The sequence below is a fragment of the Scyliorhinus torazame genome, chromosome 7 (assembly GCF_047496885.1).
Source record: "Scyliorhinus torazame isolate Kashiwa2021f chromosome 7, sScyTor2.1, whole genome shotgun sequence".
NCBI classification, from domain to species: domain Eukaryota; kingdom Metazoa; phylum Chordata; class Chondrichthyes; order Carcharhiniformes; family Scyliorhinidae; genus Scyliorhinus; species Scyliorhinus torazame.
In genome coordinates, this window is record NC_092713.1 from 160922155 (window position 1) to 160937867 (window position 15713).

The 15713-nt window shown below is 49.1% G+C and overlaps 1 protein-coding gene across 2 annotated transcripts in view; it reads left to right on the forward strand.

The window, feature by feature from the left end:
* Nucleotides 1-15713, forward strand: part of stx6 (syntaxin 6) — an 82884-nt gene that overhangs the window by 50261 nt on the left and 16910 nt on the right. The window contains exon 7 of one of the 2 annotated variants that reach the window (XM_072511729.1): nucleotides 5616-5710. The exons of the other annotated variant lie outside the window; for it this stretch is intronic. Within the exon in view, the coding sequence (XP_072367830.1) occupies nucleotides 5616-5710 (95 nt within the window). The remainder of the gene's footprint in view (nucleotides 1-5615; nucleotides 5711-15713) is intronic. 2 annotated transcript variants of the gene reach the window in all.

Consider the following 15713-nt stretch of genomic DNA (forward strand, 5'->3'; position numbering starts at 1 on the left):
GTCGTCTGCAAACTTACTAATCAGACCAGTTACATTTTCCTCCAAATCATTTATATATACTACAAAGAGCAAAGGTCCCAGCACTGATCCCTGTGGAACACCACTGGTCACAGCCCTCCAATTAGAAAAGCATCCCTCCATTGCTACCCTCTGCCTTCTATGGCCTAGCCAGTTCTGTATCCACCTTGCCAGTTCACCCCTGATCCCGTGTGACTTCACCTTTTGTACTAGTCTACCATGAGGGACCTTGTCAAAGGCCTTACTGAAGTCCATATAGACAACATCTACTGCCCTACCTGCATCAATCATCTTAGTGACCTCCTCGAAAAACTCTATCAAGTTAGTGAGACACGACCTCCCCTTCACAAAACCGTGCTGCCTCTCACTAATACGTCCATTTGCTTCCAAATGGGAGTAGATCCTGTCTCGAAGAATTCTCTCCAGTAATTTCCCTACCACTGAAGTAAGGCTCACCGGCCTGTAGTTCCCGGGATTATCCCTGCCACCCTTCTTAAACAGAGGAACAACATTGGCTATTCTCCAGTCCTCCGGGACATCCCCTGAAGACAGCGAGGATCCAAAGATTTCTGTCAAGGCCTCAGCAATTTCCTCTCCAGCCTCCTTCAGTATTCTGGGGTAGATCCCATCCGGCCCTGGGGACTTATCTACCTTAATATTTTTTAAGACACCCAACACCTCGTCTTTTTGGATCACAATGTGACCCAGGCTATCTACACCCCCTTCTCCAGACTCAACATCTACCAATTCCTTCTCTTTGGTGAATACTGATGCAAAGTATTCATTTAGTACCTCGCCCATTTCCTCTGGCTCCACACATAGATTCCCTTGCCTATCCTTCAGTGGGCCAACCCTTTCCCTGGCTACCCTCTTACTTTTTATGTAAGTGTAAAAAGCCTTGGGATTTTCCTTAACCCTATTTGCCAATGCCTTTTCATGACCCCTTCTAGCCCTCCTGACTCCTTGCTTAAGTTCCTTCCTACTTTCCTTATATGCCACACAGGCTTCGTCTGTTCCCAGCCTTTTAGCCCTGACAAATGCCTCCTTTTTCTTTTTGACGAGGCCTACAATATCACTCGTCATCCAAGGTTCCCGAAAATTGCCGTATTTATCTTTCTTCCTCACAGGAACATGCCTGTCCTGTATTCCTTTCAACTGACACTTGAAAGCCTCCCACATGTCAGATGTTGATTTGCCCTCAAACATCCGCCCCCAATCTATGTTCTTCAGTTCCCGCCTAATATTGTTATAATTAGCCTTCCCCCAATTTAGCACATTCATCCTCGGACCACTCTTATCCTTGTCCACCAGTACTTTAAAACTTACTGAATTGTGGTCACTGTTACCGAAATGCTCCCCTACTGAAACATCTACCACCTGGCCGGGCTCATTCCCCAATACCAGGTCCAGTACCGCCCCTTCCCTAGTTGGACTGTTTACATATTGTTTTAAGAAGCCCTCCTGGATGCTCCTTACAAACTCTGCCCCGTCTAAGCCCCTGGCACTAAGTGAGTCCCAGTCAATATTGGGGAAGTTGAAGTCTCCCATCACCACAACCCTGTTGTTTTTACTCTTAAAGTATTTAAAGGAAGTAGGTGAGAGCATTGCAGATGCTCTAACTATGATCTTCCAACGGTCTCTTGATTCAAGAATAGTTCCTTTAACTTGGAAAATTGCATTTAAATAAGGCGACAGGTGGAAACCAGGGAAATATAGACCAGTTAGCTCAATATCTGTTGTAGGGAAACCATTAGGGTCTGTAATTAAGGATAGAGTGACTGAACACTGTGAACATTTTCAGATGATTAGAGAGAGCCAGCATGCATTTGTAAAGTATGAGTTACGCCTGACAATTTGATTTGAACAGATGACTAAGGGATTTTCTGCACATGTGAACATAAAATCAGGAACAGGAGTTGGCCACTCAGCCTCTTGAGCCTGCTCCACCATTCAGTAAAATCATGGCTGTACTGATTGTAACCTCAACCCCAAATTGCCACCTGTCCCCGATAACCTTTCACCCCTTTACTTATCAAGAATCTGCCTAGCTCTGCCTTCAAAGTATTCAAAGACCCCGCTTCCACTGCCTTTTGAGGAAGAGAGTTCCAAAGACTCAAGACCCTCAGAGAAGAAGTTTCTCCTCATCTCTGTATTAAATGGGCGACCCCATATTTTTAAACCGCGACCCCGAATTGTAGATTCTGCCACAAGAGGAAGCATCCTTTCCACATGGATGGTTTTGCATATGGACTTCTGGTAGGCATCTGATAAAGTCCCTCTGTTAGCTAAACTCATAAAACTGAAGGTAGATTATTGACCTGGTTAGGAAATTGAAAGGAAGCAAGATAGGGAGGAGCAATAATGGGCAGGAACTGTAATTGGCAGATGTGAAGAGTAGTGTCCTGCAAGGATCATGTTGAGACCTGAACTATTCACTGTATCTATTAACAACGAGATGATGGGAAGAAAGTTGCATCTCTGATTTAGCGATGACTCAAGATAGGCAGTATTGTGAGCAGTGCAGAGGGTAGCAAGTGATTTTAGTAGATTAAGTGAATGAACGCAACCATAGAAAATGGATTTCTGCTCAGCGTAGGCAAATGTGAGGCCATCCACTTTGGACCTTAAAACAAAAGGTAGACCAGGGTCCAAAATGATGGAAAGTTAGAAATAGTGGAGGCCTACAGAGACTTGGGGCGCGATTCTTTGGCCTCGTTGTACTCTCGCTCAAGCAAAACGCAGCCAGAGAAGAGCAGGAGAGGCCGAAAACGAGAACTGTGCCAGGCGCCCAACAGATTGCAATGCAACCGACCCGCTTCCATAGGCAAAATCGAGCTCGCGCCATAGCGTGGCAAGAAACCAATTATCACCACTTAAGCCCTATTTCCATACAATTAACGAGAGCCAACCCTCATCCAACGGCTTCCCATCATTCAGCGGCCTCCCCAGCAGGTGGTCATGCTGGCACCGATTAATATTCCGTTTGAAAACATGAACCTGGCGGAAGGGCTTCTGTGGGAAGCCAAGGTGGTGAGTAGCCATCTTTGCTCACATTTAAAAAGGCCACGGGTGCGGGGCTTGCCACTCCAGTGCTTGGCAGGGGGTGGGGGACCCTCCACAGGGGTAGGCCATGGGGAGGGATTGGGGGGTGCAACCGCGCACAGCACCAGCATGCCAATCCCTGGGTCGTGTGTACCCGTTCCGGGGGCAACTCTTGTCCCTACCCGTCTGCCCCATCGACCACCCCTAATCCCCACAGACTGCCGAGGCCTCTGGCCATGCGGCTGAAGGCTATTGTTAATAAGGAATTGGCAATTGTGGTTAAGTGAGCACTACACACAACCCAAGTGGATTCCCTTGGGTGGGCGGGCCATGTAGCATGTGCAGCTGATTGCCTATTATCCCAATCACACCTTGATGCTTGGACACTGCTTGAACATTGCGGGAGGCACCACCACACACGCAGCAGCCAACATCCGAAACACCAGGGGATGGGACACAGCTTGGGGGACTGTCCATGGCCGTAGGGTGGGTGAGTGCCATGGGGAGGGGGAGATACCTGGAGAGATGGGCCAAGTGTTCAGAGGTCGGCCAGCATTGCAGAAGAAAGTGACGAGGCATGATACCATTTGTGCACAATGGTATTTATTAAGTGTAACAATTCCCCACGCTCCCGATAGTGCCCCCCCCCCATCTCCACCCCCTTCTGCACCCCAACTTTCCCCCGGTGCCCTCAGTGATCCTCAGTGCCTTGCCTTCCTAGCTCTACCACCACATCCAGGTGTGTCCCCAGAGCTGCTTACCATATCCTTCGAAGCCCCTGGCGGGACTCCTCTTGGGCCGGAGGGCCCTGACTCACTTGTCGGCGGCACATGCACAGCCGTGCCGCCCTGTCCCATGTGCTGACCCAGAAATGCGGCCTCATCAGAGGAGTGAAACTCGAGCGGGCTGGTGGCCACCGTCACCACTCCATAGGATGGGTCCCTGTTGGCACCCAGTACCCACTTCTGCTTGGTGCCCATAGGGCCCTGGGGTTCACCTTGGGATGGGGAGGACAGCTGGTTCAAGCCCTGTCTGCCCCGTATCATCTGGCTCTGCCAGCCCTGACAGTTCCCCGATGTCTGCACCAGTGTGTTGACGCCCTCGGCAATGCTCCTCAGTGATTGGGACATGCTCTGCAACACTTTGACAATGCCCACCTGCGACTGGGACAAGCTCCGCAGCGCCTCGGCCATTCCCATCTGAGTTAGTACATGTCCCGCAGAACCTCATCAAGGTCAGCCTAGTACTTGGTCACATCCCCCAGCAAGTCAGATATTCTGCTGAGACCCTCAGCCATGACTGCGCAACACCTTGGACACATTTACTAATGGTGCCGGTGTCGTGCACCAGGCTCTCCACTGTGGTTGCCACCCTAGCAGTGTTGGCCATGCATTGCCGGCGACATCCTCATTCGCCCGTGGCCTCTGGGACTCTGCCAAGCAGCTATGGATCTGCTGGAGTGTCACTGACATTTCCCTCTGAATGTCCCAGCCACTCCCTAACGTCTCCGGGATAGCATGTCCCATAGGCTCAGCATCAGGCTGGGACCCAGCTGGGTCCTGGGATCTAGCAGACCTCCGACTGCTGTCTCGCATGGGGGTTCCTGTGTCTACTCACTCGTGCTGCCTGGTGTACGTCATTGACCTTTTTCCGGCACTGGAGGCCAGTCCTGGTCACCCTCCCGTCACTCATAGCCGCCGCTACTTCGTCCCAGGTAGCACTGGCTGACCCTCCGGGACCCTCGGGGGAACAGGGCATCCCTCCTGGTCTCCACTGCATCTGGCAGCCTCCCCAGATCTGCATCCCCGAATCTTGGGGCTGGTCTGGGTGCCATTGTTGAGAGCTGGCTGAGCAAGTGCTGCTTAAATGCTGCTCGACCTCTGGGCAGCATGGTAGCGAAGTGGTTAGAACAGCTGCCTCACGGTGGCGAGGACCTAGGATTGATCCCGGTCCCAGGTCACTGTCCGTTGGAGCTTGCACATTCTCCACCTCTCTGCGTGGATCTCACCCCCACAACGCAAAGATGTGCAGGGTAGGTGAATTGGCCAGGCTAAATTGCCCCTTAATTGAATAAAAGAATTAGGTACTCTAAATTTTTTTTAAAGTGTTGCTCGACCTTGTTAGCAGGGGGGGCTGGTGAGCGTGGTGCCACTGAATCAGCTGGCGAGCCTTCGTTTGCGGCGAGGAGCCCGTGCTGCCTCGTTAAGTAGACCAATTAGCATTGCCGCCCTTGCTAGGCCAAGCGCCGGGAAGCTCACGGCATTTCCCGCTCACTACAACTTTCCGGGAATCGCACCCTTGGAAACTTTTCAGTTAAATTGCGTCCTATTTCTGAGTATGTGTGAGTGTTTTGGAAGTGAGGTCTTACTTTATTGTAAAGTGGCCCTAGGAGAAGCATAGTAACTAGGTTTCTTATCTGAGCGAAAGAAGAAAAATTAAATACAAATTGGAGCCGAGAGCAAGTTCTCTAAATAATGCAGCGGCTTTGAAGGGTGAAATTGGAGCCTGCTCCTCAGTTTTGTGTTTCAGCTTGTGTATCTTCTGTTCTCCCACAGTATGCTTGATGAGTTCTCCTATGAGTTGGATAGTGCCCAGTCACGGCTGGATAATGTAATGAAGAAGCTGGCCACGGTATCTCACATGACCAGTGGTAAGTTGGAGATGACTGAGCCTTCATCGTAAGTTGATGTGCATGGGTGCAGGCACTTGCTTAACTCTCATGTTCCCAGGAATTAAAGAAATTATGTCAGAAAGTTTGTTGTTCCTAGGCCTTTCCCTCCTGAAGAATGTGGCAAGGAGGGAGGGCGAGATGATGGCGGTGGGGGGGGGACACAAATAAAATAAGGCACGGTGGTGGAGCTGGCCCTCATCAACATGTTCTGCATGTTGCAGTACCTGCGCAATATTTAATTTTGTGTACTAAACCTTAAAATGAAAGGAAAATCTACTTACCAACCACCAGCCAATCACCTACCTGCTGGTCGAGGTGACTGAGTTGACTTCTCCCAGAATCAATCCACTGACCGTGATATCCTTCACCCTTGCTTGTCCTCCTCACAGTGCCTTTTTTTTTTGGTTAGAGGAGGAGGGAGGGATGGAAACACTAATGTAGTATTTCGGGCTTAACCGCTCTGACACCAGTTTTTCGGCTACCCAAAGTACAGTCGAGGTGACTGAGTTGACTACTCCCAGAATCCCGCCACCTCTATTGGACAATAATGCATTTTCCCAATCCACCTCAACCAATTTGCCCTTCACAATTTTGCAACTTTAACACCCTTTAAGGAGTTCGCGACAGAGTTGGCGCCACATTTAGTGGAGATGTTTAGCGAGGCACTGGTGAAGGGGGGGACATACCGGAGACACAGATCCAGGCCTCGATGCCGCTAATCCCGAAGAAGGGAACGACCTGTTGGAGTGTGGGTCATATCGGCCCATTTCACTGCTAAACATGGATGTGAAAGTATTGGCCAATTAGTGGCGGGGAGGATGGAAGGATGCATTCCGGGGGTGATCGCAGAGGACCAAACGGGTTTCGTAAAGGGCAAGCAGCTTTCCAGTAACATCAGGAGGCTATTAAACATGCTCATGACCCTGTCGATGGGGCGGGTACCAGAGGTAGTGGTCTCTATGGACGCGGAGACGGCTTTCGACCAGGTGGAGTGGTGGTATCTGTATGAGATTCTGGGGGGGTTCGAGTTTGGCCCGAAGTTTCTGCCATGGGTGCATCTGTTGTATGTGGCCTCGGTGGCGAGTGTACAGACAAGTGAGATGAGATCATGGAGTTTAAAGTTGCACAGGGATTGCACGGGTGAGTAAGGAACGCCGGTTGTCGCTATATGCAGACGACTGCTGCTCTTTGTGTCGGATATATTGGAGAGTATGGGTAGGATTATGGACATACTGGAGAGATTTGGGGCCTTCTCGGGTTATGTTAAATGTTGGAAAGAGTGAGGTGTTTCCGGTGAATGTGGCTGGTCTGGGATCCAATCTGCGGGGGGGCGGTCTTGCCATTTAGGTTTGCCAGGGACAGGTTCAGGTATCTGGGTGTCCAGGTGACTGGGGAGTGGTCGGCCACACACAAGTGGAACCTGACAACGTTGGTGGAGGAGGTCAGGGGGTATTTTAGGAGATGGGTAACGTTACAGCTGACATTGGCGGGGAGGATCCAGGCGGTTAAAATGAACGTCCTGCCGAGGTTCGTGTTTGTATTCCAGACCCTCCCGATCTTCATCCCGAAGGCCTTCTTCTGGAAACTGGATGCAGCGATTTCAGAGTTTATATGAGTGGGGAAGGTACCTAGGGTGAAGAGGCCCCTGCTACAAATGCAGAGACAGAAAAGGGGATTGGCGTTACCAAACCTGCTGTATTACTACTGGGCGGCGAATGCAGAGAAGGTGAGGAAGTGGTGGGAAGGAGAGGGGTAGAGTGGGTTCGGACGGAGGAGGAATCCTGTGGAGGGTCCAGACTTAGGGCCATAGTGACGGAGTCACTTCCGCTGGCACCGAGGAGGTACACAGTAAGCCCAGTGGTACAGTCCACGATCAGGGTGTGGAACCAGTTGAGACACTTACGAATGTAGGGGATATCGGTGCTGACATGGTTGTGTGGGAACCATGAGTTTAAGCCGAGGGAGACAGATGGCATGTATAGGAATTGGAGGGAGGTGGGGCTGGTGAGGGCGAGGGATCTACATCTGGAGGAGATGTTTTCGTGTCTGGAGGAGCTGCTGGAGAGGGTGGAGCTGCCGAATGGAAGCGAGTTCAGGTATATGCAAGTGAGGGACTTTGAGTGGAAGGAATGGGGAGGGTTTCCCAAGCTGACGGAGAATTCCCTGTTGGAGCGGTTGCTGCTCCTGGATGCGGAAGGGGAGGCTAGAATTGGTGATATATAGGGGGGAGCGCAGGTTGTCAGGATTAAGAATAAATGGGATGCGGAGCTGGGGGGGAGGTGGGGGAGATAGGATGGGGAAAGTGGAGTGAGGCGATGCACAGGGTAAATTCGATCTCGACCTCCTCGTGTGCGAGGATGAGTTTCATCCGATTTACAGTGGTGCATAGGGTACATATGACTCGGGTGAGGATGAATGGGTTTTTCTAGGGGGTGGCAGATTCGTATGAGACGTGTACGCGAGGACCAGCAAATTAGCCGCATATGTTCTAGGGCTGCGAGAAATTGGAGAGATACCTGGTGTCGGTATTCGGGTCGCTCTCTAGGATAGTGGGGGTAGAGGTCAGGCCGGACCCAATGGTGGCGATTTGTGGGGCATCGGAAATGCCAGAGCTGATGGAGTGGAGGAGAGCTGATGTTTTGGCCTTCGCCTCTCTTATTGCCTGCCGAAGGATATTGTTGGACTGGCGATTTGGCAACGCTGCCCGGTGGAGGGGGGGTGGGGGGCTGGCTGGGTGGCCTGTACGACATTCTCCAGCTGGAAAAGATCAAGTTCGAGTTGAGGGGATCAGTGGAGGGCTTTGAAACACGGTGGGGACTGTTCATGACCATGTTTGAGGAATTGTTTGTCGGGGGAGAAGGGGGTGAAAGGGGGAAAGATTTGCACAAACTGTGAACTGTGTGGGTGTTGATAATGTTTTTTGACTTCCTGTTTTTGTACGTTTGAATATGTTTGGAATAAAACATATTTAAAAAATAAATAAGATTAACACCTGAGCCCCACACAAATAGGGATAAGTGGGTTAGAGAACCAAACACGTGGCTGAAAGTTGTGGAATGACAGGGGGCTGGATTGTCCGGTCAGCGATGCCGAAATCGCGTTTGGCGACAGGCCGGAGAGTCCAAATTCCCGACAGAATCGGGGGCGATGATTCCGTGATGCTCTGCCCCCTGCAAAGTGGCGTACTCGCCACCTATCCACGGCCTCTGGCCATTAAGAACATAAGAACTAGGAGCAGGAGTAGGCCATCTGGCCCCTCGAGCCTGCTCCGCCATTCAATGGGATCATGGCTGATCTTTTTTGGACTCAGCTCCACTTTCCGGCCCGAACACCATAACCCTTAATCCCTTTATCTTCAAAAAACTATCTATCTTTATCTTAAAAACATTTAATGAAGGAGCCTCAACTGCTTCACTGGGCAAGGAATTCCATAGATTCACAACCCTTTGGGTGAAGAAGTTCCTCCTAAGATCAGTCCTTAATCTACTTCCCCTTATTTTGAGGCTATGCCCCCTAGTTCTGCTTTCACCCGCCAGTGGAAACAACCTGCCCGCATCTATCCTATCTATTCCCTTTATAATTTTATATGTTTCTATAAGATTCCCCCGCATCCTTCTAAATTCCAACGAGTACAGTCCCAGTCTACTCAACCTTTCCTTGTAATCCAACCCCTTCAGCTCTGGGATTAACCTAGTGAATCTCCTCTGCACACCCTCCAGCGCCAGTACGTCCTTTCTTCGGTAAGGAGACCAAAACTGAACACAATACTCCAGGTGTTTCCTCACTAACACCTTATACAATTGCAGCATAACCTCCCTAGTCTTAAACTCCATCCCTCTAGCAATGAAGGAAAAATTTCCATTTGCCTTCTTAATCACCTGTTGCACCAGTAAACCAACGTTTTGCGACTCATGATCAGAGGATTGGATAGGGTGGACAGTGAGAGCCTTTTTCCTCGGATGGTGATATCTAGCACGAAGGGACATAGCTTTAAATTACGGGAAGATAGATATAGGACAGATGTCAGAGGTAGGTTCTTTACTCAGAGAGTAGTAAGGGTGTGGAATGCCCTGCCTGCAACAGTAGTGGACTCGCCAACACTAAGGGCATTCAAATGGTCATTGGATAGACATATGGATGATAAGGGAATAGTGTAGATGGGCTTTAGAGTGGTTTCAGAGGTCGGTGCAACATCGAGGGCCGAAGGGCCTGTACTGCGCTGTAATGTTCTATGTTCATGCACTAGCACACCCAGGTCTCGCAGCACAGCCCCATGTTTTAATATTTTATCATTTAAATAATAATCCCTTTTGCTATTATTCCTACCAAAATGGATAACCTCACATTTGTCAACATTGTATTCCATCTGCCAGAACCTAGCCCATTAACTTAACCTATCCAAATCCCTCTGCAAACTTCCAGTATCCTCTGCACTTTTTGGTTTACCACTCATCTTAGTGTCGTCTGCAAACTTGGACACATTGCACTTGATCCCCAACTCCAAATCATCGATGTAAATTGTGAACAATTGTGGGCCCAACACTGATCCCTGAGGGACACCGCTAGCCACTGATTGCCAACCAGAAAAACACCCATTAATCCCTACTCTTTGCTTTCTATTAATTAACCAATCCTCTATCCATGCTACTACTTTACCATTAATGCATGCATCTTTATCTTATGCAGCAATCTTTTGTGTGGCACCTTGTCAAAAGCTTTCTGGAAATCCAGATATACCACATCCATTGACTCCCTGTTATCTACCGCACTGGTAATGTCCTCAAAAAATTCCACTAAATTAGTTAGGCACGACCTGCCCTTTATGAACCCATGCTGCGTCTGCCCAATGGGACAATTTCCATCCAGATGCCTCGCTATTTCTTCCTTGATGATAGATTCCAGCATCTTCCATACTACCGAAGTTAAGCTAACTATAATTACCCGCTTTCTGCCTACCTCCTTTTTTAAACAGTGGTGTCACGTTTGCTAATTACCAATTTGCCGGGACCACCCCAGAGTCTAGTGAATTTTGGTAAATTATCACTAGTGCATTTGCAATTTCCCTAGCCATCTCTTTTAGCACTCTGGGATGCATTCCATCAGGGCCAGGAGACTTGTCTACCTTTAGCCCCATTAGCTTGCCCATCACTACTTCCTTAGTGATAACAATCATCTCAAGGTCCTCACCTGTCATAGCCTCATTTCCATCAGTAACTGGCATGTTATTTGTGTCTTCCATTGTGAAGACCGACCCAAAAAACCTGTTCAGTTCCTCAGCCATTTCCTCATCTCCCATTATTAAATCTCCCTTCTCATCCTCTAAAGGACCAATATTTATCTTAGCCACTCTTTTTTGTTTTATATATTTGTAGAAACATTTACTATCTGTTTTTATATCTGAACAAGTTTATTCTCACAATCTATCTTACTCTTCTTTATAGCTTTTTTAGTAGCTTTTTGTTGCCCCCTAAAGATTTCCCAGTCCTCTAGTCTCCCACTAATCTTTGCCACTTTATATGCTTTTTCCTTCAATTTGATACTCTCTCTTATTTCCTTAGATATCCACAGTCGATTTTTCCTCTTTCTACCGTCCTTCCTTTTTGTTGGTATAAACCTTTGCTGAGCACTGTGAAAAATCGCTTGGAAGGTTCTCCGCTGTTCCTCAACTGTTTCACCATAAAGTCTTTGCTCCCAGTCTACCTTAGCTCGCTCTTCTCTCATCCCATTGTAATCTCCTTTGTTTAAGCACAAAACACTAGTGTTTGATTTTACCTTCTCACCCTCCATCTGTATTTTAAATTCCACCATATTATGATCGCTCCTTCCGAGAGGATCCCTAACTATGAGATCATTAATCAATCTTGTCTCATTACACAGGACCAGATCTAGGACCGCTTGTTCCCTCGTAGGTTCCATTACATACTGTTCTAGGAAACTATCGCGGATACATTCTATAAACTCCTCCTCAAGGCTGCCTTGACCGACCTGGTTAAACCAATCAACATGTAGATTAAAATCCCCCTTGATAACTGCTGTACCATCTCTACATGCATCAGCTATTTCTTTGTTTATTGCCTCCCCCACCAGAATGTTACTGTTTAGTGGCCTATAGACTACTCCTATCAGTGACTTTTTCGCCTTACTATTCCTGATTTCCACCCAAATGGATTCAACCTTATCCTCCATAGCACCGATATCATCCCTTACTATTGCCCGGATGTCATCCTTAAGTAACAGAGCTACACCACCTCGTTTACCGTCCACTCTGTCTTTTCGAAAGGTTTGATACCCTTGGATATTTAACTCCCAGTCGTGACCATCCTTTAACCATGTTTCAGTAATGGCCACTAAATCATAGTCATTCACGATGATTTGTGCCATCAACTCATTCATCTTATTCCGAATACTACGAGCATTCAGGTAAAGTACACTTATGTTGGCTTTTATACCTCTGTTTTGAATCTTAACACCTTGATCAGTAACCTCTCCTAAGTTATTTTTCCTCTTAACGTTTCTCCTAATTTTCCTTGTTGTTGAACCCATATCTTCATGTAACAACCTGCCGTGTCGCTTTCCATTTAAGTTTTTACTTCCCGTTTTATTCCTTTTAGTATTACTGGGCCTATTCACTGAGCTCCCCTCAGTCACTGTACCTTGTACTGTCGCCCTTTTTGATTTTTGACAATGGCTTCTCTGCCATACACTTTCCCCCTTACTGCCTTTTGTTTCTGCCCTTGTTTCACTACCTTCCGACTTCCTGCATCGTTTCCCATCCCTTTGCCACATTAGTTTAAACCCTCCCCAACCGCTCTAGCAAATAGCCCCCCTAGGACTTCAGTTCCAGTCCTGCCCAGGTGTAACCCGTCCAGTTTGTACAGGTCCCAGCTCCCCCAAAACCGGTCCCAATGCCCCAGGAATCTGAACCCCCCCCCCCCCGACAACATCCCTTCAGCCACGTATTCATCCTACATATCCTGTCAGTTCTACTCTGACTAGCCTGACATTGCCTGAGGCCCACCCCCCTGATGCTCCGCCCCCGACCGGCCGAGTTCCCGACGGCGTGGATCTCTCATGGTCTCATCCGTCGGGAACTCGGTGTGACGGCTGCGGACTCAGTCCAGCGCCGTCACAGTCGGGGGAGGGCCGATCCGCGGGCGGGGGGGGGGGGGACGGACATTATTCGGGGCTGGGGTCACTGTGGTGGGGTGGTCCGGAGTGCGTGAGCCGGCCGAGGGGGGGGACTATTTCACGGGCTGGTCCCGCGAGCGGCATCCGCCATGAAGCATGGCGCAGCCACGGACCCGGCAATTCTCCAGGCCGTATATGCAGCTAGAGCTGGGTGCTCTACACTGGCTTCCTGCTAGCCCCCAGCAAAACGGGGACTCGGTGGACACTTTACGCCAGTTTACACCGTTCCCATGCCAGCGTGGGACATAGTCTCCAAATCCAGCCCAGGGGTTTAATTTGTTGATATCATATGGGAGAAAAAGGAACGGGCTCCATTTAAAACAAGCTGAGACTGGCATCCTGGATAATTGTATAACTTGATTGTGGATAGGCTTTAGACTAAAAATAGGGGTGGGTTGGGAGCAGTGAGGTGAAGGATGATTTAGAAATATAAAGAGTAAAGTTGAGGCAGTGTAGCCGCACCAGAAAACGAGTGCGACAGGACGGAGAATCCTGCCCATTTTGTTAGCAGATATGGCCCATGCATAGAGTGGTGGTTATAAAATAAAATTAAAAGCTCTTATTACAAATGCATCATGCATTCAGTTAAAGATAGAGGAACTAGCAACTCAAGTAATGATAAGCAGGTTTGAATTGATTGCCATTACGGAGAGAGTGACCAGCATTGGGAAGCACCTTCCAAACCCACGACTGCTAGCATCTAGAAGGACAAGAGCAGCAGATAATTGGGAACACCACCTCCTGGAAGTTCCCCTCCAAGTCACTCACCAATCTGACTTTGAAATATGTTGCTGTTCGTTCACTGTCACTGGGCGGGATTCTCCGACCCCCTCGCCGGGTCGGAGAATCGGCAGGGCTGATGTGAATCCCGCCTCCGCCGGTTGCCGAATTCTCCGGCACCGGATATTCGGCGGGGCGGGAATTGCGCCGCACCGGTCGGCGGGCCCCCCGGCGATTCTCTGGCCCGCGATGGGCCGAAGTCCCGCTGCTGGAATGCCTGTCCTGCCGGCGAGAATCAAACCACCTCTCTTACCGGTGGGACTAGGCGGCGCGGGCGGGCTCCGGGGTCCTGGGGGGGATCCTGGGGCGATCTGGCCCCGTGGGGTGCCCACACAGTGGCCTGGCCCGCGATCGGGGTCCACCGATCCGCAGGCGGGCCAGTGCCGTGGGGGCACTCTTTTCCCTCCGCCTCGGCCACAGCCTTCACCATGGCCGACGCGTAAGAGACACCCCCCACCTGCGCACGCGCGGGGATGACGTCAGCAGCTGCTGACGCTCCCGCGTATGCGCGGACTTCCGCCGGCCGGCAAAGTCCTTTCGGCCCCGGCTTGCGTGGCACCATAGGCCTTTCCCGCCGGCCGGCAGCCCGCCAACCACTCCAGCGCGGGCCTAGCCCCTCAAGGCCCCTAAAAGTTCGGAGAAATCCGCGCCTTTGGGGCAGCCCGATGCCGGAGTGGTTCCCGCCATTCCATCCCGCCGGGACCCCCCGCCCCGCTGGGTAGGGGAGAATCCCGGCCAATGTGTCCAAATCCTTGAACTCCTGACCTACACCTCAGGGACTGCAGCGGTTCAAGAAGGCAGCTCACTAACACCTTCTGAAAGGCAACTAAGGAAGACAATAAATGCTGGCCTGGCCAATGACTCCAACATCTCTTGAGTGAATTTTAAAAATGTAATCACTCCAGGTTAGATATTTCAATAAGATAGAATGGGATAGGAGGAGGAGTAAACCGACAGTTAATGATAACATTCGGACAGTAATAAGAAAGTATCAGAAGATCAGCAAGTAGAATCTTATTGTTGAGATTAGGAAAATAAGGATCACAGATCTCTGGTGAGAGTAGTTTATAGGCCTCCAAACATAGAACATCATTGACATTTTCCCACACAAAGAGATTGTTTGGCTCATTGTGTCCATACTGGTAGTTATTCTGTTGGGCAGAACATTATACAAGAAATAATTGGAGATTGAAACAAAGGCAATGTAATAATCACGGGGGATTTTAATCTTCATATGGACTGGACAAATCAAGTTAGTAGAAGGTAGTCTGGAAGATGAGTTTGCAGAATACTTTGTGACAGTTTCCTGGAACAACTAGGCATAAAGTTACTTTAGGTCTAATATTTTGTGATGAGGCAGGGTTGATTTGCCATCTGAGGAAAAAGTGATCATACTACAATTGAATTAATTGCCTTCCATATTAAGCTTTAGAGCGACATACTCAAGTCCAAAACAAGAATCTCAAACTTAAACAAAGCCAATTGCATAGATATGGGGCTGGATTCTCCGTTGTGAGTCCGCTGCTAAGCAAGGATGGAGAATTTGGCCGTGCCATTCTCTACTCCCGTCACTTGTCAATGGAATTTCCCATTCAAATTACCCCTCACCACTGGAAAACCCACGGAAAATGATGCGCTGCTGGTGGCACCAGAGAATCCCGCCGCCAGCGAATGGCCAGAGAATTCTGGCCATGAAGAGAGACTGGCTAAGGTTGATTGGGTGAATAGACCCATTGTACCATTGTATAGTGATCAATAGACAGTGGAAAACACTTGGAGAAATTATTCAAAATGTTCAACAAAAATATGTTTATTCAGAAACAAAAACTCAGCAAGAAATATCCATCTTCAGGAAGTTAAGGATAGTAGTAGATTAAGAAAAGAGATTTATACTATTGCAAGAAATAATAATAATCTTTATTGTCACAAGTAGGCTTATATTAATACTACAATGAAGTTACTGTGAAAATCCCCGAGGCGCCACATTCCGGCGCCTGTTCGGGTACACAGAGGG